General features: G+C 32.7%; 1 protein-coding gene across 7 annotated transcripts in view; it reads left to right on the top strand.

Annotated features, from left to right (window-relative positions):
* Positions 1–27,385, top strand: part of ERBB4 (erb-b2 receptor tyrosine kinase 4) — a 1,096,742-nt gene that overhangs the window by 840,202 nt on the left and 229,155 nt on the right. For 5 of the 7 annotated variants that reach the window (XM_041737269.1, XM_041737271.1, XM_041737268.1 and 2 more), the window contains exon 16: positions 5,945–6,019. In XM_041737269.1, the coding sequence (XP_041593203.1) occupies positions 5,945–6,019 (75 nt within the window). Of the gene's footprint in view, positions 1–5,778; positions 5,824–5,944; positions 6,020–27,385 lie in introns of all 7 variants that reach the window. The other 2 variants (XM_041737272.1, XM_041737270.1) reach the window with 1 other exon arrangement.

Raw genomic sequence — 27,385 nt, 5'->3', positions numbered from 1 at the left:
CATCATTTTCTGCCAAGAGGACATCAATTTGCAGATGCTGCCACAATTTCCTGCAGGTCAAGAAATCAGCTTAAGTCCCTCTGTGAAGTAGCAGGTCCTCAAAAGGTAAAGTAATATTCTGCATTCAAATTCAAATGCAGCTTGGAAGAGCTAATGCCAACTCATTGGTTTACACCACATAAGCACATAGACTGAAGATACTGAAATAGTCACATAGACACTTCGCTTCAAGGAAACTAGAAGGAATAAACTTCTCCCCTTGCGAGTTTTTGGCACACTTGGGTTAAGAGTATTTCATGAAGAAACAACTGGTAGCACCGGAGCAGAAGAGTCAGCAACAGAAAGGGAAAAGTTTGCCTGCTAAAATAATCATCCACAGGAGGGTTTTATTGTTTTGCAGCTAAAATTAAACCAGTAAATTATTCAATATAATGTTGATGTCAACAGCTGTTGCCATTCAAAATGAGACCTTTTGCTATTTTTGCAAATCTAATTACAAGGAAGCCATTAGGGAAATGAAAGTGAGATCACAGAGCCATAGTCTGGGTGTGTGGCTGGTGTGTCTTCCTCTCAGCCCTTTTAAATCATGATTATGTAATAAAAGAACACATATATGGTGGGAAGAAGTAGAAGTAGAATGAAGAGATCAATTTACCACAGCAACAAAAGCCAGACATCAATTAAAAAGGAGGATGAAGGTATAAAGGAAACCAACCCAACCAGATCATTTAGGAACTCCAAGTAAATAGAAAAATGTCTTTAACTCAGCTATTGAGGAATGACAATGAGACAGAATTTGAATGTTGTATTTCTTGGCATCTTCCAAGGTAAATGGATTCTGTAATGATTGATTTAGTCCTGAAGGATTTTGTATTTGTTTTCATTTAGCCTCCTGCCATCCTTTTCTTAATATCTTCCATATTGTCCAAGTTCACTTACTTCATGAAAGTTTTATGGTCCCAGCCCCAGAATTCCTAAATTCCTAAATCCCACTCTTTAGTGCTGCTGTGCACCACTGTGCCTTGACATCCTTTAGTGAAGCGATGAGGTGCTCTGTGCAGTTAGGCCTTTCTCTTCAAATTGCATGTAGAGATAAGATTTTTCCCTACAAAGATCACAAGGACAATGGGGATGATGGAACAAGTGACAATTTTTATTCCAAAACACATGTACTAATTGACCTATGAGTGTGAGCTCACCACGCCAACTCCACTTTGGAAAACATCTTTTCTTTTATATGTCGATATTATGTCAGCTAGGTAATTCAAGAACCAAGTTAATGGAAATAGTCTCTCAAGTCACATTTTTTTAGAAGGAAAGTTCTTACTTTGAATACTGTTCAATGATTTTCTGAAAATAAAATTATGTGTGTAATACCTTAAAAGCACTTTTATTACTCTGAAAGTACATTAAATATATTGGCTCTAATAAGTTCTTTAGATACTTTTAAAATCGGTTATCCATTTAGTATCTATCAGGAGATTCTCATTAATATTCCTAAAGAGGTGGTGGTTGGAGGGGGTGGTTAACATTGTCTCTTCTTGACTTTCATGTTTAGCAGCCTTTTCTCATTTCATGCATTCTTCAACTTAATTTGAATACCTGCTGTGCATCAGATATAGTGATAGCTAAGTTCAGAAATGACTAAGACACAGCTCTTGACCACTAGTGTGTCATGTTTCAGTGACTTTTCACTGTTACAGTTTGTATCTTGCATGGAAGACCCTTCCCCATTTTGTGAAATGATGAGCAAGCATTGAAAACTTAGAAATGATCCTCATATTTGAAATTAGCAGGATAGAAATTTCTTTAAAGATTTCTGAATTAAATTTAGTAGGTAATTAAATTGCTATAAGGGCATTTACCATGGTTTCTACACTAACATCATTGAATCCAATGATAAATACCAATTTAATTTTGATTTTGGACTGGGATATTTATTTTTCATAAGGCATCTTTGAAAACTTTCATTGAATATTTTTGTTGATATTAGAATTGTGATTTCATATTACTAAATTCCCTATATGCCTTAATCTTTTTTATCAACTTTTTATATTTTTAAATTTATATAGTGAAAATTTATTCGCTGATGGAAGGAAGAGTGAAATTTTTGTGTATACTCTTTTAATTGAAATTTTAAAATATTCCTCCATTTGCATTTCAAAATTTGAAAGAGATTTTGTCAAAATATCTCAACTACATTAGATATATGGGTACATCAAAGCGCTTATAAATCAGTAAGTAGTAGGCCAATTTTTAACACATTCAGAGTTCAGAATTCCAGATATTTTTGTAAAATGTTATATTAACATGTTATAGTATTTTTTCTTCCTGTAAAGTCTTTACTTTGTAACACTAATTTTGCAGAGGGTTGCATTATTCCTTATCCTTTTTTGTCTCATATTGGGATTTTGACTTTTCAAAACTTTAATGTTTCTGTCATTCTATGATCTTGCTGGATCCATATGAATTGCATATCTTAATTCATTGCTTAAAGTACAAAGAGTTGAAATAGAGTACACATCTTTAAATACCCAGCAACTTGTATTTAGAAAGCATGCTTCAGGCATATCCTTATTCTTTGTCTTCCATCTTTTGAGGTTCAGCTTATAAATATGTTTATCTTAATTACCCTACACAATCCCCTCAACAAACTTCCCCAAGCCGACATCCTGCCTCCTTAGTACTCACCTCCATTTTCTCTTGCCTCTGTTCTCTTCTTGTCCAACTTGCTTCTCAACCACCTCACAGCAACTGAAATTCTGGTGACCTCAAAAATGACAACTAAGTAATTCTCATTTTATGAGACCTCTCTTTACATTTGACATTGACAATACCCCATTTCCTGAAGGTCCTCCTGATTTGGCTCCCATGATGCTGCAATTACTTGTTTCTATTCAATTATATTTTCTCATGCATCTGGTATATGAGCTCATTTTAGGTCATTTACTGGTCATTGGAGTTCCTTGGGTTTCAGTCTCAGGCTCTGCTTTCCTCACTTTATGGAGGTTTCCTCAACAATCTTATCCACTTAACAATTTTAACTTTCTCCCGTATGCTCTTTTAAAATTGATCATCATACTGGTACTTTGATGCTCCACTACCACAGGCCCCTCTTTCCAGCTAGCGAGGAACATTTCTTACCTAGATGTAGGATGAGCACACTAGATATATACTGTAGATCCATAAAACTGAAATGATCAACCCCTCCTCCCCCTACACACACACACAAGGAAAGGTGACCTGCCTCTTGCATTCTCTCACTATTGTTCTCACAGACAGACATTTGATTCATGTTTAATTCCTCTGACGTTTCCCCTCTGTCAAATCAGCCATCAGCTTCTCCCCCCCGCCCCCATACTATTCAATATATCTCTCGAATCTGTCCCCAGGCCTCTATCCTAATTGCAATTTCCCAAGTTTAATCCTTTTTCATCTCTTACATAGACTAACACAGTCTCTGTGCCAGAGGAATCTACCTGGATCCCAGCTGACCAGCCTTCACAGGGCAGAGATCCATGTTAAACACAAACAAGCAAGTCCATTTGTTCTTTAAAACCCTCCAGTGGTTCTCCATTGTTTGCCTCTAAGCAAATAGCCTTCAAATTCTGGCTCCTGTCTAATGATCTGGCTTCTTTTCCTTCTCCCTGTTGCATCATGTTTCCTCCCTGACTATTCAGAATTATTTGTAGTTGTTCATGTGCACTGGACATTTTCTCAGATGTATGCTTTAATTTCTGTTGTACCTTATCTATTAGAAATCAGTGCTACTCTCATTCTGGTTCTCAGCACCATGAACTTCAGCTTCCTGACTTTTCCATGAGGATTACTGTGCATTTCTGAAGCTAAGTGTCCCTCCACTGTGCTCCCTTAAGCCACTCTTTGTCTCTTATTATATTTATCACATTATACAATATACATCTGGTTATGCATCTGTCTCCATCATTAAATTGTGAGTTCGTTAAGAGTAGGAAAAGTGTCTAATTCATCTTTTTCCCCCCTCCAGCTCCTAGAAGAGTAGCAACACTTAGTAGGCATGCAAACAGTTTTTTTTAAATGGATGACTAAAGATCCTTCATTATTCACACTTTCCCCTCAAGTTGAATTTCACTTTCAAATATTTTTTATCTTTCAAAGGTTATTATAAAGACACAGATTGCAAACTAATCATAGCTTTTCAGCTTATTTCTACTTGGAAATAAGAAGTAGGCTATTAGTTTTACAAAATAGCAATACTGTATAAAAAGGCATTTTGAAGAAGATAGAATATGAACCAAGAAAAAATTAAGTTCTTTAGAAGAAAATAAAAAGAAAACAATATAAGAAAATTTGGGAACATTTTTAGTAGTTATTTGTTCCATTTTAAGAAATGGTTTTGGTTATGGATTATAATAGCAATTCAATTCTCTGTGCTACATATATATTTTTATTTATTTACTTCTTTAAAAGACTTTTTTCATGATGTATTTCCCATATTTTTCTACACTAATTTTTTTCTGGCTTACTCAAAACCAATCCTCAAAAAAGAAAACAACCTTCTACCTAGTGATATTATAGCAGATATTGGTGAGGCAAAGAGACCGTGATTTAATTATTATTATACATAGTTATATTAGTTTACCAATGTTGAGAGTTAGCAAAGGATATAATGGGCAGTCTACCCTATACACAAGCACCGTATTACGTCATTATATAGTGATTTTAACTTCAGCTTATTTTTCAGTTTTAGAAATTAGAGTTTGGGGAAAAATTGGGATCAGCAGAATTAGACAGTTCTATAAATCATAGCTGTAGAGGGACTCTCGATAATGTACTGGAGCTATACGTATTTGATGAGAGAAAAGGGAAAGAAATACAATTCAAGTACATTGGAAGATGGGAGAAATGATATTTCCATAATACTTCAAAATGCAATTCTAGGGACTGTATGTCAGGATTTTCTGTACTTCTATAATTTCACTTAAATGTTGATCTCAGTGAATTATTTACTTACCTGGTTCTCACTGTAATAATTTCCTTGGGGAGAATTTATTTATTTGTTACTGTTTCAGTTAAATATGATGGCAGTTTAAAAACCTATTTTTGTTTGCCTGTTATGGCACTGTTCTTTTAAAAGAGAGTGTCAAGATAAACTGCAGTATGGTGAAACCAGTTAATTTGCTTTTTAAATGAATTCATGTTTACAGATAAGTATGTTTTAAAAACAGTTACAACCAAGGAATGGAATAATGTGATTATGTAAAGTATCCATAAGAATAGCATTAAAGCATGTTAAGTCATTTTCTGCCATAATCAATCTTTAATGAGTATTAAGCATCAGGTTATTATATTATACTGAATAGCTCATGTTTCTTTTTTTTATTGATTTTAGTTTTCACTTAAGCTTAAGTCCTTTTAGAAGAAACTGTATACATAAAACCAATTATAGTCATTGAAATATCAAGTTATTCAGCAAGACATGTACACATGAATGATGCAAATGAATTGAAAGTATTAGAAGTGAGTTATATGTATTTGGAAATAATCCACAGAAACAGGGTACAATTTCCTTTACTGTGGACGTGTTTCTTTGCATTCCACTAGGGTAGTATTTGCAACTTATTTCTCTGTATCCAGCAAGCAATAATCTTCTCACTGGCTTTAAATTCATAGTGTCCCAAAACTGTCTAAAAACTGTAATTAAGAATTTGAAACAATTGTATTTATCTTACTGATTCTTTTCCCAAAAATGACTAATTTTTCTTTTCCTTGTATTTTTAAAATTTGAATCTTCTGCAGGTGCATAGGCTCAAGTATTGAAGACTGCATCGGCCTGATGGATAGGTACTTGGTGTGCTTGCTTCCCATGTTCTTCCTCCAAGGCTCCTTGTGTGAGCACTGGTGCATGTGTGTGCATGCCACTGTGAATGGAGAATGATGTTTTCTGTTCTGTAATTGCCTGCAGGTGTAGCGGTCCCACTAGTCATGACTGCATTTATTATCCTTGGACGGGCCATTCCACTTTACCACAACATGCTAGGTAACATCTACCATGTTTCCATTTTGTCACTCAAATCTTTTCCAAATTATCATGGATAAAAAAACTAACCAGTTGGGTGAAATTTATAATATGTTAAATTAGGAAGTTATGAAACAGGCGTATAACACTACTTTTCAAGCCACATTCCTTACCTTTTTTCTTTATTCCTTATAAATTTAGAATACAAATTAGTAGTGTCATTGATTTTTAACTTTGTACAATTTAAATAGGATTTTGATTTATTAATCAAATATTTTGATTAGAGTATTTTTTAATTAATTTTGTAGATTCTTGCAAAAATATTTTTAAGAGAGGAGTTTGTAAAAGTTGACATATTTTTGCAAGATGTTTCTTGTTTAATTTGATTCATTTTCTGATTTTATATTATTTTGAGCTGGTTGGTATATTCTCTAGGCATCAGAATTACTGTAGACTAAAGGCAATATAGAAAATACTTTATGCAGGTAAAAGTACAAATTGGAATTAAAAAAACAAAGTATTCACTTAGATTCGTACAGACACCAATGCATGAATGTTTACAGTGGCTTTATTCAAAATCACGAAAACCTGGAAATGACTCAGATGTTAATTGTGATATATCCATACATTGTAATGCTACTCAGCAACGGAAAGAAACTAATGACATATACAAAATATGGATGGATCTCAAATACATTATGCTAAATGAAAGAAACTAGACTTAAAAGAATACATACCATGTGATTCCATTTATATGGCATTCTGGAAAAGGCAAAGCCATATGGACAGGAAATTGGGCAGAGCTGTTGGTGCCTGACAATGGACATGAGAGGATTTGGAGAGATAATGAAATTGTTCTATATCTTAACAGTGGCGATGGGTACATGAATGTATGTGCTTCTCAAATATTATGATTTAGTAGATTAAAAAGGATGAATTTTACTGTCTATAAATTATATTGATAAATTTGACTTTTAAAACATCTCATATTTAGGAAATTAGTAACTTTGCAATGTTATGTAGAAATACTGCTTGCTTTCTTTTTTTAAGATTTTATTTATTTGAGAGAGAGAGAGAGAGTACAAGTCAGGGGAGGGGCAAAAAGAAAGAAGGAAGCAGACTCCTCGCTGAGCAGGGAGCTCCATGAGGCACCCCCAGAACCCTAAAATCGTGATCCGAGCCAAAGGTGGATGCTTAAATGACTGAGCCATCCAGGCACCCCTTGTTTGCTTTTTTTATGAAACAAATTAATTGTATCTTTCGCAAGACAGAAAGTAGTAGTAAATTACCAATAGCAGGATGATAGCTTGGGATGAAGTATATTGCCTTTTAGTGTAATTTTTTATTCAAATTTAACATGCATAGTGTAAAAGTATGCACAATATAGGTGTAAAGCTCAATGAATTTCTCTAAATGAAACATTTATATAACCATCAGTCAGATCAAGAGACAGAAAAGTATCAGAGATGGAAACACCCTTGTGCCCCATTCCAAGGATTACCGTTCTAAATGCTAACACCAGTTTGCCTGTTTTTGCACTTTATATAAATTGAATCATACATATATGTTCTTTGTATCTGGCCTCTTTTGCTAAATATTATATTTATGAGGTTCATCTGTGTCACTAAATTTAGTCATATTTTTCATTTATATGATATTTAGCCTATAAAAGTTTTTAGAACAATCAACTAAGGGATGTGTCTTAACAGGTGTTTAAATTAAATTATTTTTAAAAAGGATGCTGTAGAAGTAAGTGATTTATACAACAGTGGCACTTTGGCATTTGGGACCAATTCAGATTAGTTAATACAGTTATTTAGAGCAAGGTTAAAATTGTGGGAAAAAAATCAGCAAATGAAAAAGAGAAAGAGAGTTCCTAAGGCCCAAAATTCAGTTTTATACACCGAGATCCATTTTAGATTGTTCCTATATTTTATGAAATAATTTTCCTCCTTGAGACTTTGGTTGAGTCACTGCAGTATCATTTTGAATTGAAGAGTGTTTCCGCATTTGATTCAGTGACTTTCTTATAACTATTCCAGCCAACTAATGAGAGGTAATGTAATGTGTTGACTAAGTGTACTGTCTTTGGAATCAGATTTTCTAGGTTTAAAGTGAGGCTCTATCATTTTTTAGATGTGTAACCTTGGGTCAGCTCCTTCAATTTTCTGAGACTTCCTTTCTTCATATATAACATAGGAATCTTAATATAGTTTATAAATTAGTTGTGAGGATTGAGTACATAGAATAGTGCCTTGCTCAGATAAATCACTCAGTAAATGTTGTGATTTATTATTTTGCTATATAACAAGGATTTTAAATTTTGGGGTTGGGAGAACATAACTCCCAGAGGGAGGGGGAAACTCTCAAAATCACCCAGGGAAGTTTCATGTGTATTTCTACCCCTCATGGTGGGTCCGTTGATGGAAGGGAGGTTATTTCTTTCTTCGCCTTGAGAATCACTGGCCTAATAAGGTCACTGGTATGGATGGCAGTAGGTCATAGGCAGAGGCATATGCAGAGACAGAGAAAGAGTTAAGTCCATAGTGGTAAATCACTGGTGGTTTTCAATATTCAAAATCATAGTGTATCGTATTATAGATTTAATATTTCCAATATTTAAACAAAAGTAGTTTGGGAATTTTCAATCCTATTACTTACCTGGGTTCTTAGGCCATTCCCTATAGTCTCAGACTAACACATAATTCAGATTAGCTTTGTCATAAATAGGTAACAATGTCCAATAACAGTATGGATAGTACAGTTCATCCATCATTCCTGTAAAAAAAATCACCCCTATACACCTTTGTACAGGTAAAAAGCAAAAGTTTTTGAATTTGAAAGCCTGGATTCAAGTATTTTCCCTACCATATTTCTTATGTGTAAAATGGGGATGATAATGGTAATTTTTAAAATGGAAATTCGTATACCTCATCAGCTCAGTATAAATGTACAGGAGCGATTATTTAGTATATATGTTCATTGGTGGTAATCACATGCCCAGTTGAAATATTGGAAACATAATATTTTTTGAAAATGTTATGAAGTTATGTTCTACTAGTATGTATCAGTAGGGCATAAATCCAATAGTTTAGTAACTACAGAATTGACGTATCAAAATTTCTCAGGTTTTAAGCATTTACTTTTTTTAAGCATTTACATTTTGTATCACACTTCTAAGTATAATAATTTCAAAAAATTGGTAGCAGGGAGCTAATTGGTTCTTTTAGAAACTCTGGATATCTTTTGAACTTAAATTTAAAGCAATGTCAGTTGTGTTGACTTGTCAGAATTATTTGACTTGTCACAGGCTGTTCATAAGGCAGTTTGGAATTTAAATGAAAGACTTAGCTTGGATAAGTTTATGAGCATGGAGCATTTTAACACAGATTGGATGAGAAGTGAAAGTAACAAGTAACTTTTTTGGGGGGGTTCTTATTATTGTAGTAAATGCTCATCTCTCTAAAATGCGGTGGGTGCACATTTAATTGAAAGCAGGAGACTAGTCTAGCAATATTTCAGTTCACTTTCCATTTTGAACTTGCATGATAGTTTTTAAAAGCTCTGTCTTAATTGATTAAAGTAAATCTTACATAATAGGCAGATAAAAAACATAGGAGAAAATAACTGTTATAAGTTTCGTAAACCATGTTTTAACTGGGAGATTACCCAAATGCCTAGTTTTCTTTTAGTCACAGAAAATTGCATCGAGCATGTAAATGTGGCCATTTCGAAATATTTAGAATTCATACTCCCTACTGCCCCGTTATGTTGTATCTGTTTCCTAAACCAGCAGGAAAAAAGATTGAAGATTTAAATGAAAACAGGTGAAATGTTTCCAATCTTGATCGACTTTCATTTTCTAAGCAGTGTTATTCTTTCCCAAGCCTGCAATTTGTGAATTGGTTTTCCACACTCCATTTACTTTACAGGCTGCTGCTGGAATTTCTTCCAGGAAGATTGGATAGGATGGAAAAGAATTTTTTTTTTTCCAGTAGTGTCCTAGACTATGAAAATAATACTTGACTTTCAGAACTTCTCGATACTTTCCTTGTCAGAATTAAATGCCTTAAAAATAGCATTTACCTGTGTTTTTTTTTCTTCAAGAATCTTATAAAGAAATATTTTCAGCAACTTTTTATTATTCTTTTTGTATTCTATTTATTTGAGCTTGCACACAAGCTGTTTTCATAGAGATTGTGAAGGAACAAAGTATTCGATTCTATTCTATTTTAGTTTCTTTGTCAAATATATATTCAAAGCATTTTATAAATCTTAGTCTCTCCCTTCATCAAGGTCCACATTTGTTCATCTCAATAAGCAAAAGCTCTGTTGGCAAAGCATTTCTTTTTTATTAGTTAGGACTCCAAAATCTAAACTAGTAATTCTTTTTAAATTTGTGGCAGAAATTATGAAAGCTGCTAGATAACTGTTCAAAAACTTGTATCTGGCTATTTGCTCCAATTCAATTATTCTAGACACTTCACAATATGAAATAAAGTAACTGAAATCAATTTCATTCTCTAAATCTCATATGGGCAAATATTTGAAACATTTTAAATTCCTGTCGCATTTCAATGCCTGTATCACACTTTTATTTTATGGGATAGTGGTTATTACCAGAGAGGTCACATAACAGTTTATCCTTTAGCAGAGTGACCCATGTGTGATATATGAGAACGATGATGTGATATTCTTGGCACCACTTTCACAAATGGAACAATCTTTTTTCTTTGTTTGTTTTGCCCTCAAGGAACTTAGTTCATAACTTATGTCCATATCAAATGGTCAAAACAGTCCATAGATGGTTTCCTTAGATGAGTGGCAGTTGTGTTATGATCCTTAAGTCCAATAAATAAAAGTACTCAGGCTTTTTATTATAAGTCTATCCTCAGTCCACCACATTCTGTATATTAAATTTACTTCTGAATTTAAGAGAGTTCAAAGAGGTGAAGGAGAGGGTGTGAGTTTCTTCTTTTCCAGCTGACTTGTGTCCCACAGGTTTCAGTACATATAAAATATCAAAAATTATGGAAGAATTATAAGACAAGAGCAAAACTCTTCAGTAGTTGTTAATTACTGTTCATATTGGATGTGAACATAGTTGGATGTGGTGATTTTAAATAAAAGTATCTAGTGGCACAAGGTTGCATCAGAGGCTTTTTTTTTTTTGATATCAGAATGTTTACATATTGTTACCAAAGCTTTTAGGGATCCTAGGAACATTAATATTATACTCAAACCTGCTAACTGTAAAAATGTGACCAGAGAAAGTCATGCTTATGGTTGATAGTCAAAAGAGATTTTTAAAAGCATTGACTTTAGGACCATAATAAAAAAATCTAAAGATTGCATTATTGAACTGGGAAGATTTGATTATACGCGTTAAGGGTCAGATGAAAAAATTCAGTGGATTGAGGGATCCATTATGAGTACTTTTTTCACTCTTTCCTATCAGCATCTTTCTATCATATAGAAATTACAATGTTTTATAATTATTAATTTCTGATTTGTTTTTTTATTTTTTTTTTAATTTTTTTTTATTTTTATTTATGATAGTCATACAGAGAGAGAGAGAGGCAGAGACATAGGCAGAGGGAGAAGCAGGCTCCATGCACTGGGAGCCTGATGTGGGATTCGATCCCAGGTCTCCAGGATCGCGCCCTGGGCCAAAGGCAGGCGCCAAACCGCTGCGCCACCCAGGGATCCCTTAATTTCTGATTTGTAAAGATGTCAGGACTGAGTATACTCCATGGTCTCAAAGCATCTTAAACTTCATTGAAATTCATTTTTTTTAATTAAAAAATTCATTTTTTATTAAAAATGAAAGCTAACGAGTGAAATATGTTCCTGAAGCCTCTGCCCCTTTATTTAGACAGATATTTATAATTTTAAAAGTACTTTGCATGTGCTATTCCAAGGTTTGACCTTGGCATTGTTTTCTTATAAAATACAATTTAGGAGTATAAATATGTTATCAAATTACTCAAGATTTTTTATTGGGATTTTAGTAGACCAGAAGTGTTAAATTCTAATTCACAACATCTTCTTTTTTTTTAATAGCATCTTACTTCTAACAAATGCCTCTTCAAATAAGAACTGTCTAAATTGCAAGCAACTAAAAATACAAACTCTTCATAAACATTTCTGTAGATAGTACATATATAGATGCTTTGACAATATGCAAAGGAAGTGAAAAAGTAGTAGATATATCAAAATGAACAATTTAATTCCCAATAGAGAAGTTATATATATTCAGAAAGAATAAATATTGTCCCCCCATATAACTTAGGTAGATGTTGTATTAGGCCCTAAGTATCTTTTCTTTTTTCATATTTCCTATTTAACTAAAGGAATCTAATTAACTGGGACCCCCTTCTGTGATATGGTTACATAAAATGATGTGTAGATATTAACTCAAATTGCTCTCTTTGTGCTTTTTTCTTATTACTTCAACATATTCCCTACCTAATCATTCTTTCATAAACATACAATTATTTTTCCATACTATGTATGTAGGCAGGAGCTAATTAACAGAGAGCACTTTGATTTACCAACGAAATTCCTCACAGTGATTTCATTTTCCTCTACCATCCTCCCTCAAACCCAAAGTGATTTAATTTCATTGCAATTTCAGTACTAAAGAATGAATGATAAGGAAAGGGAAACCCACCTCTAATAAACTGTGAATGCTTGTAGCCATTGCAATTTTTATGGCATTCTGTTAGATTGCCCAGAGTAAAACATTCCATATGCTTGAGTCATTTATGGAATAATTATAGTTACTTTTAGTAGAGTAAAAATAAAGCAGCAATAACGGAAACCTCTTACCATAAAAAGTTTACTTGTTGAAGTGAGAAGAATTTTTTTCTATGAACAAAGAAAATTCTTTTTCCAAAGTGTCTTCATTCTTGAACTTCTGGATTCCACATCCCAAAGTTCAAGTCCCAAGTTCAAATCCCAGAGTTGATAGCACCGTTATTCTATGCACCAAGAAAGAAAGGACCAGAGGGAAAACCAAAGCACCAAACGAAACTGAAATCAGTTTTTGTTTCTTTCCCAGAATAGTGTTGCTTTTTCTAAACTCTTCTCAGGCCAGTGCTTGTTTTTGCCATTCTTTGAAAGAAAAATCCTAATATATATCTATTAGGTGCGCTACATTATCACATCTAATTTCATGATAAGAATATAAAAATAGTTATTACTGTTATCATTTTACAAATGAGGAAACAGGTTCAGAGTAATTAAGCAGTTTAACAAAGATCACTTAGCTAGTAAATGGCAAGGCAAAGATTTGAGCTACAGTGTGTCTGATTGATTCTAAGAACCACATTTCTGTCTTTCTACTAGGCTGGTTCCCAAATGGAAGAACAGTTAACAGCCATTCCTATGATGAGGATGATTGAGTATCTTATAGTCTACTTAAACAATTTTACTCATTATCTTTCTTTTAGTCTTGACTTTTACCTATTAGACCTTCCTCCAATGATAGGATTTTATATTCCTTGTCCTCACATGACGTATTTGGTTTAATACATTTGACATTGCTTGGTCATAATAGAGCAATGCTTCCCATGATCCAAGCATTTAAGCTTGTGTAATAGTAACATAGTGTAAATATATGTTAATATATTATTTATTATTAATATAGCAGTGACTAATCTAAGACATTTTTTTTAATCTAAGACATTTACAAGTACATATACGCTCAATTTTTAAAAATCTCTTCTAAGGTGACAGTTACTTATAAATTCTGGAGAGATTTGTTAAAATTACTGTGGTTCCACATGAGAACTACTTCCATCAGACATGACATTAATTCCATAATGCTCTTACCCCCCAGACTCACCTATTAAGGATGGAAATAAGAATCAAAATTTCATGGATACTCAGCAATAAAATAACAGATAACATAGTGCTGGGCTTTATCAGGCTTTTCCTCCCTTGTTCATACTAGGATATGTGGGGTGGGGCGGAGTTGATCAAGAGTAGCAATGAGTTCAGATGGTAGAGTATGAATCCTAGATTGTATATCACTCAATTCTGTTTGATAAGGTGAAAAGTGATTTCTGCTTAAGTTTTTTCCCACTGTTGATACAAACATAACATATTTACTTCTTTTTTGAAAGGGTAAAACAAAACAAAACAAAAAAACGCCTCTCTTACATATATGCTACTCAATAACAACCAGCCAGCAAATATTCAGTATATTTACTACATCTTAGGAACTGAGGAAAGAACGGAGAGGAAATTAATGTAATCCCTAATATCATGAAATTTACAGTAGAGTGGAAGAGAAAAGATAGTTTATATATTTACTATGAAGAAAATTTTAAATAGATTGGATTGTATGGTTCCAGGAAGGAAAAGAAAAATATAAACACTATGACACCTGGGTTTTTTACCTGTGTAACTGAGTGAAAGGTGATGTCATAAACTAAAATGAAGACTCAGAAGGAAGTAGAAGAAACCTTATAAGAAAAACGAAATATTATGTTGGGGCTATGATAAGCTTGAGATGTTTATTTGATATATGAGTGAAAATTTTGCATGGGCAGATAATTACAACACTCTGCAGCTCAGGAACGGGGTCTGAATCATCAGTCATATTTAAATCCATAGCATTGGATGAAATTCCACAAGCACAAAGTGTAGGTGGATAAGAAAACTGAATAATGAGCCTTAGGATGCTCCACTATTTAAAGAGCAGACAGGAGGAGAAAATATATAGCAAAGGAGATTGCAACAGAAGGATTAGGGGTAGAAGGAAAGCCAATAAAAAAAAGGTACACTGGAAACCAAACGGACAAAATGTTCCTAGACAGAGGGGAGTGGGATGCTACAAAGGTAGATGATGAGATCAAGAGAAAGTGGGTTTTTGCTTGTCTTACTTAAGTTGGGAAACATTGTAACACATTTATAAACTGGTGGAATGATTCAAAAGAAAGAAGAAAATTATATTTCAGAAGATAATGAACAACTGCAGGGAAAATTTTCTTTAGTTATCAGAAAGGATAGAATCTAGTGCTAAAGTCAAGAAGTTGATCATAAAAAGAAGCAAAGATTGTGCATATATTATAACTGGAAAGGATTCAGAGTATATAGGAAAATATGCAGGTAGATGGTGGATTTGATGGTAAGGATGATGTAATTCACAACTTATCCTCTTTTTAAGTGAAATATAAGATGATGTCCTCATCTTAGACTAGAGTATGGGAGGTAATATTGGGAATTTTAGGAAAGAGAAAATTTGATAGTCTATCAAAAGTACAAGTACATCATCCTAGAAGTAGAGTAATACTTGGCAGTGCTGATGGATATTTCTAGTTTTATATTAGAATGATTTCAGTTAACATTGTTACGTTTAATACAGCTATGTTATGATTGTTCAGATGTAGACATAGGTACTTGAAAATCTGGGTTTACCCAGGATTGAAGTTTTGCCAGGTGACTACTTAAGACAGAAGATAAACACCATTGAGTATATGCTATATGAAGAAGAAATGATAACAACAAAGGGTCATAAAAACTAATTTGAATAATGAGAGAAATTGGTTTATAAGGGAGGATGATGTACAATGAAAACACAGTAAGGTCAAGGCTGTAGTTCCCAGTACCATTACACACTGTTGAATTAGGGATACCAGAGTAGGTGAACTGAAAAGAGAGAAGCTGCTATTCTGAAAGTAGAGTGCTCGAAATCAAGATTCTGGAGGTGATATAGTTACTGATATATATAAATAGGTAGTTTAGTAAATGGGAATGGGTGACTGAGACTATTGGAAGTGAATAATCAGGGAATTGGGAAACCAGGAAGTTGGATAAAATTGGATAGTGGGGTGAAATGAGAAGATTCAACAAATGTTTAGAATTTGAAATTAATTCCTGGACTTAGTGATTAACTGGATATGAAGTAATTAAGAGAAGAAACTTCTTAATTATTCTGGCTTGAAAACTGAATGTTGAAAAAAGTAACTGAGATGTGGTGTAGTGGGATGGTCCTAAACTCAGTGTGAATTTATTTTTGGGTGTGTTAAATTTGGTATGGTTTTGACAGATCTGAGTGATGTTAAGTAGGAAATTTAATGTACAGATGTGGAGTCTATATATCAGCATGGAGTCAAAGTGAATAAAAATTATAGAAATACAAAGAGTCAAGTGTTGATATCTTTCGGGAAGTTTACACGTAAAGAAGAGAGAGGGAAATAGTTGGAGAGGAAATACTATCAAGAGAAAGACGCTTGAAGATGGATGAAATTTGAGTTGGTTTTGGAAGACCCTGTAGAGAATGAAAGGTGGAGATACAGAAGAGAGCAATCATCAATCATAGCCCTTTCCTGAAAAAGTTAGAATTAGGGACAAAGGAGATGTGAAAGGATTAGACTTGATGATTAAAATCCCTGCCACTATTTTATGAGGCAACAAATATAAGACAGAGAAAGATGTAGGTAGATGGACAAAGGCTGGGGAGTTTCTGTTTTAATGTTCTATATTCTCTCTGATGTTAAATTCATCTTGCCAAAAAAGGGGAGGATATGTTTTAGTGTGTGTGCATGTGTGAAGTGAGTGATAGTTTGGAATATCAAATTCATATATAAACTGTGCTAATATTTTGCATTAAATATTCTGATACTAATTCTCAAATCATCAATAATTTGCAATGTGTTGGTTCACATGTATTCAACTGAAGGTCACCCTATTTTATTTTTTGCATGGAAAATAACAGGTTATGATTTGCTATCAGAGACTCTGGACTCATTAAATTAGAAGACTGTTAAATATTTAATCAGAATCTAACAGCATCCTATATGTGTTCTGAGAAATTAACAGATTTCAATATCTGTAGTGATAATTGCAATATGCTGATATATTACAATTACTCTAAATTACATCATTACTACAAACATCATCAGTTTTTTGTGTGTGCAATTGTGCATTTACAGAACATTAATACATCAGGAAATCAGACTGAAACATTTTTCCTATTTCATTTTTTTTTGAAATGCTCTTAAGTAAGGAACTATGATGAATAGTCCCTTACATAAAGTATCTTTGGGTCTGATTGTATTGATGTAACTAAATTTATCCTCAGTGATTCTTATTTTAGCCATTTTTCCTATATGACTCTCTTTAAATCTAAAGCAAGTAAAGATAGAATTCACCATCCTGTTGGTTAAAGTTCACCAGCTGTAATTTAGGTATTTATTTTTATTTTTTTCTTCTTCCTGTTTTTCTGTAAGATTATTATCCTCATATATTAAAATGCAATTTAAATTAGAAAAGTAGTGTGTTCTCAGTATATTAAATATAGATGTATATGTGTATATAGGTATGTTTATCCCTCCACACCTTTATCCATATACTAATACATATATACAATAATAAGGGTTTTGTTTGTTCACAGATATGGAGACAGACTCCACACATTACTCAGCAGGCTACTTGACTCACAATGAAACATTATGGGCAGCTTTCCAGATCAATAACTATAACTCCTTCTTTTTTGGGTTGCATTATTTTCCCGAACATTGATTTACTACCAATCCTCTATTTAAAGATAAGCTAGTCCTAATTTTATGATTTTTTACAGATTAGAAAATAACATGTATGTGTGTGTATCTGGCATTAAAAAATATATTTATCTAGGCATCAACTAAAATACACTGAAATATTCAATTTTATTCATATTTCCTAATATTGGTTCAAAAAAGTCAGATAGGCAACACATTAAAAATTATAGAACTAAACATTTACATTAGAAAACATTTCAGTTACAGTCTAATTTTATTTATATATATTTATAGTTTATATATATATATGTATAATTTTAAAGCAAATCATTTTTATACCTATCTAAATTCAGATTAGATCAGTTCCATTATTATGACTGAAAGTCTTTGCCCAAAAGTTGCCAAGGACTGAATGACTTAGATATTTCTTCTAATATGTTTATAGTTTTCTTTATGGTGCCATCAATCATGTTACAGAGAGGACTTGATGAATAAGGAACATTAAACGTCTTTGAAAGTTTGTAGATTTCCTAATTGGTTGTAAGTAATCCATGATGAACAGATATACATATACAGACCTTTAATATTTCAATAATTCAGTTCAATGACATTGATCCTATGTAGTTTTGAAATAATTTTAAATAAAACTTTAACAATTACAACCTTGATAATGCTTAAATCTTTTTATAAAATACTAAGACTATATTTCTTCAAAGAGTTTCTCCCTTTTTTCTCTCTCACTTTCTTTCTCTCTCTTTCATGTTCTTACTCTCCTCTAGTCACTATCATTACTTGAATAACTGGCATGGATTTTACGAGTTGATGTCTGTTGCATACCATCTTAAATTTAAAATTGTGTTCTTTAGATTGTTTTGTTTGTTTGTTTCGATTGTTTTTCCAATAGCTAAAGTACTAATATACTTAGTGGTACCAAAATATATTCAAGAAGAAATGTTAGTGTTCTCCAACAACCAACTCAGTGTCAGAGAGTGAAGTTAGGGAATATTTACTGCTATCTCTTGTTCTCTCTTCTTGACCTAAGAAAAACTGAAATTTTGCATGAGCTTGGATGGTACAATTATAGGTACAGGTAAACCATTTGCCTGGGTAGTATCCCAGGTGGAAAAACAAAGATGTTTAGTTTGTAGAAGTCAAAAGTTTTGTAGAAACACATCAGTCAGGAAATTTAAGAGGAATATGTTTAATCCTTACTCTTTTTAGATTATTTCCATAATGACTATTTATAAAACAAAAAGATTTCAAAAATATTTTCTCCTGGATGTCCAAAATAATATATATCATCAAATGTGACCTACTACTGTTAATAGTATAAATAATTTCAGTAATAGGAAAATAGACAACATATTAAAAAATAATATTCTAGCTAGGAAGAGAATCTGGTTCATTTAGACACGTATGTTTGTTTTCCACAGTACTAGTGATTTCTTTTACATTTAAATGAAATGGTTTCAGGCAAAGTTTATGATTGCTTTGCTATTATATCATAACAATGTTATTTGAATTGACCTAGATTTATACATATATATATAAAATATATAAGTATATATACATACAATACATTTACATACATATACATGTATGTATATATGTGTGTATATATTTTAATATATATTATGTATATCATATATATATATATATATATATATATATATATATATATATAAAATCTAGTGGCTCTAAATCTGTATCCAGAACATCTGCAAAATCATAACATCTTCTAAGCAATGGCTTTAGAAAAAAATGTGTTTCCCCATAATTAGAGATGTGCTCTAATTAGAGATTGGGCATTTATATTAGTTTAAATAAGAGTTAGGTCGCTAAACGTTGTTATTAGATGCTTTAAAACGCATTTTTGTGAACCCAATCACAACAAAACTCCCCTTCGAATATAAAAGCAATCCATTCTGTGCTAAAAACATTAAAGTGGGGTGCAATGACCAAAATTTTTTGCAGAGAGGATTTGTCTTTTCTCCAAGTCCTTTGTGGAGTATTTTCAAAGAGATAGACAGAAACAGCCTCACCCTCTCATTTTTTCCCCTTGGATTACTTCCAATCTCCTATGGGCCCAGAAATTAGAGAAATTGGATATTAGTGTTTTGCCAAGTTAAATGCTAATGAGGAACTTTGTTTTCTTCATGTTCTCTTTATTGACCTTCCCATATAATATTTGCTGGAGGTTTGTTAAGCTAGGAAAACATTTTACTACTTTTGAACTTTGTCATCCCTTGAAGACAGATGACAATGCATGTGCTATGCTGTTCATTGTAACACATTTCAGAAACTACATTTTAGAGGAAGTTTTATAAGCTCCTACTTAGTGTTACTTGTGAAAGTATAAGACATTGCCCCCTGCCCCCCCAAAAAAAATGTTCACTCAAGACTGATGTAGGTACAGCCTAGTGGATAACTAAAGGACTATGATAATCCAGCTGACATAATAGAAGGCCTGGGCTTATTTACTATTATCTGGAAAGAGAAAGACCATTTGTTTATCTCTTGTTTTTGAGAATTGGATTATCTCAGGATAATGCATTCAATAGTTCAATGCAAGAAAAGATGCAAAAGTTGGAAAATCTGGACATAGTTCCTTTTTTAGTAATATACTTGTGAGCCACAAGTAAAATAAAGCCTGACAATAGTGGTTTGAACAAATATATAGTTCTGTGTGTTGTTCTTTAAAATATAGAAGTCTAGAAGTGAGGGAGGTATTGCCATTGGCTCCATGGATCAGTAACATCAGGGCCAGAATCTATGTCATTTTCTTATCTTTATGTTTCGGTAACAGGATGGCTGCTGTAGCTCTACACATTACATCCAAGCACAAGAAATGGAGGGGCAGGTTCCATCAGCTGTACCTGTTCTGTGTCAGAATTCCTTTTTTTTTTTTATTTTTATTTATTTATTTTATTTTATTTATTTATTTTTTTTGTGTGTGTGTGTCAGAATTCCTTTTGCTGACTTTTGCTTTCTTCCCTTGGCCAGAAATATATTGTATATTCACCCCAAGGTGAAGAGAGAAGGTGAAGTTATTTAGCTTTTTAAAAAATCACTAGATTAGAATGTGTTAGGGAGCAGGGGATGAAGAATGACAGTTGGGTTAATCAATCAGCTACTTTGATGCAGGATGGGGGGAGGGTAGAGATGAACGAAACTAAAACAGACAAACAAGCATCACAAATGGTCTAAGGATTCGTTCTACCAGTTTTCAGAGAAAATACTATTTTACCAACCACCTTGAAATCAGGAATAAGCAAATATTAAATATGTATCAGCTTCAATCAGAGGGGCATTAAGTAAATACCTCTTCCCACTTTCTTTTCATTAGAAATATCTTCCAATTATTTTTTCAAGTTTAACGATATATAGGAAGCTCTGAAACTGTTGAAAATTTATGTTGTTTTTAAGACTTGGTTTCAAATAAAAAAGTATGTAAATATTTATATAAGTATACTATTCATTTAGTTATTTATTCATGCAGCAATTATTTATTTAGTGCTTCTTTTTAAGAGACAAAAAACTAACCTCTAAAGAAGATGAAGATGACTGTGACAGTTCCAGCACTTAAGAAACTTGTATTTGTACTTTTATATTTGTACTTTTATATCTGAATAGGTACCCATGGCCATTTCCCTCCTGAAAGTTATTTGAAAATTATGCATTCTTCACATAAATAAAATCCCTTAAAAGGATAACTTTACTCTAGAACTCCTAGATTAGGTAAATTAACCTGGAAGTCAGTGTATGCCATGGGATATGTTAGAAGTAAATGTTATAGATTAGAAATAAATGAATATTTTCCCTCGAAGCGATAGATTATACCTAAGGAAAGAAGAAAGGAGTAATAATGAGCAAGAATCTGAGTATATGTTTGTAAATTTTTTGCTAGCTTGAATATGTGGAATGTGGAGGAAAATGGAGAGATAATATTTCCACTTGCCAAATTAGGAGAGAATCAGGGAGAAGCAGGCAATATTTTTTGGGGGGGTGCAGGGGGAACGAGTATTGAAATGAAAGTCTACTTTGGAATTACTAAAGCTGAGAAATTAGATATCTAAGTGGAAATGTCAAGTAGGCAATTGGACATACAGTGGATCCTTGAACAAGGTGAGTTTGAACTGTGCAGGTCCACTTCTTTGTCAAATTTTTTATAGTACAGTACTGTAAATGTATTTTCTCTTCCATCTTATTTTCTTGATTTTCTTTTCTTTAGCTTACGTTAGTGTAAGAATATAGTATATAGTATATGTAATACACAAAATATGTGTTAATTGACTTTATGTTGCTGGTAAGACTTCTGGTCAACAGGAGGCTATTAGTAGTTAAATTTTGAGGGAGTCAAAAGTTGTATGTAGATTTTCAGCAGTGCAGAGGGAGTGAGCGACCCCAACTGCTGTGTTGTTCAAAGATCAACTGTACCTGAATTCAGAGGAGAAGTCTAAACTGAAGATATAAATTTGCTTATCACTACATAGATAAAGAGATGGATGATATCACTAGGAAATAAATGTGTAGGTGGAGAAGAGAAGAAATCCAGTGTTTATGTCTGGGGACCCTTCCATATTTAGAGGTCAGAGAGGTAAGGACAAAGCAGCAAAAAATCCTGAAAAAGACTGGCCAGATCAAGAAAAACTAGAGAAAAGTGGTGTGATGGAATTCAGGTGTTTTAAGAAAGGAAGTGTTATCGCTCATATGAAATGTTACTAAGTGATTAGTATTAGGTCTGTCTAAGAAATGACTCTGACTTGACCATCAAGAAACCATTGGTAACTTCGACAAGAGTTGATTTAGTGGCAAGGTAGAGAATAAAAAGGTGATGGGAATAAGTTCAAGAATCAAGAGATTGTAAATGAAATGTGCAATTACATATAACTATTTAGAAAATAAATGAAAAATACTGAAAGGTCTCATCAAGTGGAGTAATTGCATCTGTCTTAAATATCCTATCACCTAAATATCTCATTTGCTATTTGATTAATTTAATGATAATTATTGAGAAGTTTTTAGAGAATATTATTAGAAGGTATAGAGAAATAAAAAAGTAGAAATAATGGTTCCTATCTTCATGGGGCTTATAATTTACTGAGAAATTAAAAAAATAATCCAAGAGGAATAATTCTAAGTAATAAAATCACATTTAGTATGGGAATGTATAAAAAAACACATAGTGCTGAGGAGAGATACTCTTGTAAATACAATAATAAAATGGAATGAATTATGTCACAGAGATGGCAATAATATTGAGGCCATTTATTAGCACTTAGTACTTTATATCTGGAACTAAAGCTGTTCCTATGAGAACAACCAGATCACACACACACAAAATATGAAGTGGCCTCTTTCTGAGTGGTTATGTTTAACTGTCTTTTTCAGTTGAAGAACTTTCTTTAAGTTTTAATTTTTAATGACAAACTTTAAATTCTTCAAAAAGGGAATGCCATTAGGTCCCAAAAGTAACAAGGACATCCATATAGGCTTATGAAGGTATCTGACTCCAGCCTGTTCCCTGAGTAAAGGTGCTCCATGAACAACAGGGTGAACAAGATTTTTAAATGTGTTAAAATTTTAAAAATGTGTGATGCCTGAAAATAATTGGTCTCAAAAAGTCAGTAAAAATATATGAACAAAACCAGACTGAAACAGGAGAATCTACCTTAATGAGAGAAATCAAGCATATAAAATAACAATCTCTCAGGAAAACAAAAGGAAAAAGAGGAGGGGAAGGAAAAAGAAAGGAAAAACCTCTCTTGAGAATCCTGCTTTTCGTCCTCTGCATGTTTGGCATTCCCAGGGAAAAAATCCAAAGGAAATGATATTATGCATCTGTGACTTTCTCTAATTAACAAGGTAAAGATACTAATCAATATAGGTTTATGTCTTGATATTAGAGGAGAAACAAATGGATATAAAAGTTGAAAGTAGATTTAAGTGATAACAACACACTTGCATACCCTTCAGCACCTCAAATCCATAGATCAAAAGAACTCAACACTACTCCCTTCCAAATGTCTTTCTCCTGATTTTCCCATATCCATGAATGCCATCATCAGCCTACCACTCACCCAAGTGTGGGATCCCTCTTTTGCCTCTCCTCACTGTTGACTTTGCACTTTTTTACATTTTACTACTGTGATACTTTTCTGTCTGTCCTCTATACTTCCTTAGTCTGTCTCTCATTGCCACTGATGAGGACTATTAAAATAGTCAGCTAACTCCTCTTGAAAATGTCTTCTTTCCCCTCTTATCTACCTTACAACAGATTTCTAGAATAATCTTTGTAACCTATTTTGTGTGTGTGCTTTTACCTTTTCTTTTCAACTATATGATATCTTAAAATACTATCATTTAAGAGGAGAAAAGTTCTATAAACTGTTTCTTCTAAACATTTTTTAACATTTTTTGAGATGGCACTGACATACAGCATTATATTAGCTTCCAGACTACAACCTAATGATTCGATATCTGTATTATTGCAAAATGTATTATTGCAAAATGACTGCTATAAGTCTAGTTAACACCAGTTACCATATACAGTTACTAAGTTGTTTCTTCTTGTGATGAGAACTTTTAAGATGTATTCTTTTACCAACTTTCAAATATATAGCACAGTATTATTAACTATAATCACCATGCTGTGCATTACACCCTCATAACTTATTTTATAACTGTATATTTGTACCATTGACTCCTAACACTTTACCCATTTTGCATCCCCTAATCTTCTACCTCTGGCAACTACCAATCTGTTTTTTGTATCTGTAAATACATTTTGTTGTTGTCTTGTTTTGTTTTTAGTTTTAGATTCCACTTACCATAATCCTTTCAAGGTCCATCTGGTTGTCATAAATGGCAAGATTTCATTCTTTTTTATGATTAAGATTCCACTGTATACACACCACATCTTCTTAATCCATTACCTATTGATGGACACTTACATTGTTTCCATATCTTGGCTAGTGTTAAGTAATACTGCAATAAACATGAGGGTGCATATATCTTTTTGAATTAACATTTTCCTTTTCTTCAGATAAATACCCCGAAGTGGAATTGCTTTATCATATGTAGTTCAATTTTTAATTTTTTGAGGAACGTCCATACTGTTTTCAGTAATGGCTACACCAGTTTGCATTCTCACCAACAGTGCATTCAACAGTGGAGAAAAGTTTCCTTGCCTCCACATTTTCATCAGCATTTGTTATTTCTTGTCTTTTTGATAATTGCCATTCTAACTGGTATGATGTAATATCTCATTGTCATTTTAATTGGCATTTCCCTGATGATTAATGATGTTGAACATCTTTTCATATAACTGTTGGCCTCCTCTGTATCTTTTTTTTTTTTTTTGAAAAATGTGTATTTAGATCCTATGCCCATTTTTTAATTGGATTCTTAAAACTGAGTTGTATTAGTTCTTATATTTTAGATATTAACTCATCAGTTATGACTTGAAAATATTGTCTCTCATTCAGTAAGTTGCCTTTTCATTTCTTTGGTGGTTTCCTTTGCTGTGAAGGAGCTTTTAAGGTTGATGTAGACACATTTGTTGTTTTTTGCTTTTATTGCCTTTGCTTTTGGTGTCAAATCCAAAATATCATTGCTAACACCTGTGTTAAGGACTTTACTACCTACTTTTTTTTTTTTTTCTAGGAGTTAGATGGTTCCAGGTCTCACACTCAAGTCTCAAATTCATTTTAAGTTATTTTTTTGTGTGTGTGGTATTAGATAGTGGTCCAGTTTCATTCTTTTGCATGTGGTTGTCCAGTTTTCCCAACATCATTTATTGAAAAGACAGTCTTTTCAATACTTTTCCCTACTTTATATGCTTGGTGCCTTTGTTATAAATTAATGAACCATATATGTATGAGTTTATTTCTGGACTTTCTGTTCTGTCCCACTGATGTAATATACTCATGCAATCATATGTTGATGGAAACAGACAAACTTTCAAGCAAAACATGCCAATATTCAAATCCTGACTACCAACCAGCTAGGATGCTTTTGACCTTTGGCAAGTTGTATAACCTACCTCAGATGCGTCACACATAATCCATTATATTGGAAGCATTATTTGACATGGCACAAATAAAATACCTAGTATAAGTAGCTTTGTTATTTAATTATGCAGAAAATGTTTAATCACCCTACATGAATATCCCAAGTCCTGGCATCTTCCCCATTACTCCACCTGCTTCTCAAAGTCTCCCTCATCTCCCTTCTTCCAAATATTAAAAATTTATCAAGGCTGCCTATTCTTCTGGGAACACTTGGAGGCCCCTCAAAAGGAAAAAAAGACTGCCCAGCAGGGTAAAAAAGGTAGAAAACATTTCATCTAAATTAAAAGGAGTAATATTTCTTAAGAGAGATGTTCCTTAATTCGTCTTTGTGTTTTACTTTCTAAAGTTTTTAGTGTAAGGCAAGAATTGAGGTATCTAAAAAGCATACTAATTTTTTTAAGATGCATTATATACAAAATTGTATGTAAAGCGAACAAGTGAAATCATTACTTAAGAAATTGGTTTGTGAATCCTCTGAAAATGGGACTTCTTTAATCTGTGTTTTGTAATTGCGCCCAATAAACCTGACACAAATGTACAACTTAGTGCTTTGATAGATGAAGATAGATGCAATTTACGAAGAGAATATAATCTCTGTCAACAACACAGATATCTGCAGTTATAGTGCTTAGAATGAATGGAGATTTTGAGGTGAAGAAAAATATTGACATATACGAACAAAGAATGGGGTCTACCCTCCCCAAATTTTGTTTTTTATAGTTGTGTTTAGGTACCATCATCTACTCTATTATAAAACTAATAAATTCCTTAGCATGTTAAACAATTTTGATAGAAAAAATAACTGAAGTTGTAAAAGCTTTATACTCAATTTTTTAATCCTTTGACATATTGCTTCAGATTACCATATCTGAGTAATGAATAGGTAATAATATGGAACACTTAGTGAATAATGTATTTGTAATGAAATGTTTACAATATGTTGTTTGTGACATTTAACATATTTCTACTATCTATGCAGATGATCATAGAAGTGCTGTACTAATACAGACATTGCTGATATTGTGTAATAGGTTTAAATCATGAAAAAAATCTTAGTGCTAAAAATTCAACTAAATTCTTAAAAGAACTTATTGAAAGAAAACAACTTTCTGGTCTAATTCCCTTTCAACACTTTATTTGTAGAAATTTCATAGGTATTTTTCTATATCAAAACTGAGAAAGAAAAAAGAAATTCATGAGTGGATTATATATATATCCTAAGACTGCTGTTTTAAGCATGAGAATATCTGCCCCTAGAATCAAATCTACAAGTAGGTATACTATCTTAAAAATTGTGACAAACAGGTAAACAAGCAAAACTCATAGATAGATACAAAATCACCAGTAGAGAGAAGCAGGAAATATCATGAAACTATTAGGGATTTTTTTCTTGGAGACTAATTCTAGAAGTAGAAGAATCCATAGGATATTTACATATTGTTTTAATGGTAATGTCTCTACCTAAATACAATGTAACACTGTTTTTATTGAATAATCTGTAACATTCACATATTTAAAAAATATTGGGAAAAAAGTTTTATCTTATCACACGAAGACAAATTTGCTTGTAGGAAGACAAAGAATATGTAGTGATTCATTTCCTTCAGCACTTACATTTCTGGTTACATTTAAGAAGGAATAGTGGAATCTGCAATCCTAATCAAAGGTAGAGATATACTATAATACTCTAGGTTTCATCAAATAAAAACTGTAACTGTCAGCTGATGTCTACCTCAGAGTCTGACCCAGATCACTTATATTTGCTCAAAAAGAAAAGAAAAGATGTGTCATATTTATAGAGCAGG

Source organism: Vulpes lagopus, chromosome 22 (genome assembly GCF_018345385.1).
Source record: "Vulpes lagopus strain Blue_001 chromosome 22, ASM1834538v1, whole genome shotgun sequence".
NCBI lineage: Eukaryota > Metazoa > Chordata > Mammalia > Carnivora > Canidae > Vulpes > Vulpes lagopus.
This window is presented reverse-complemented; position numbering and strand designations above follow the sequence as displayed.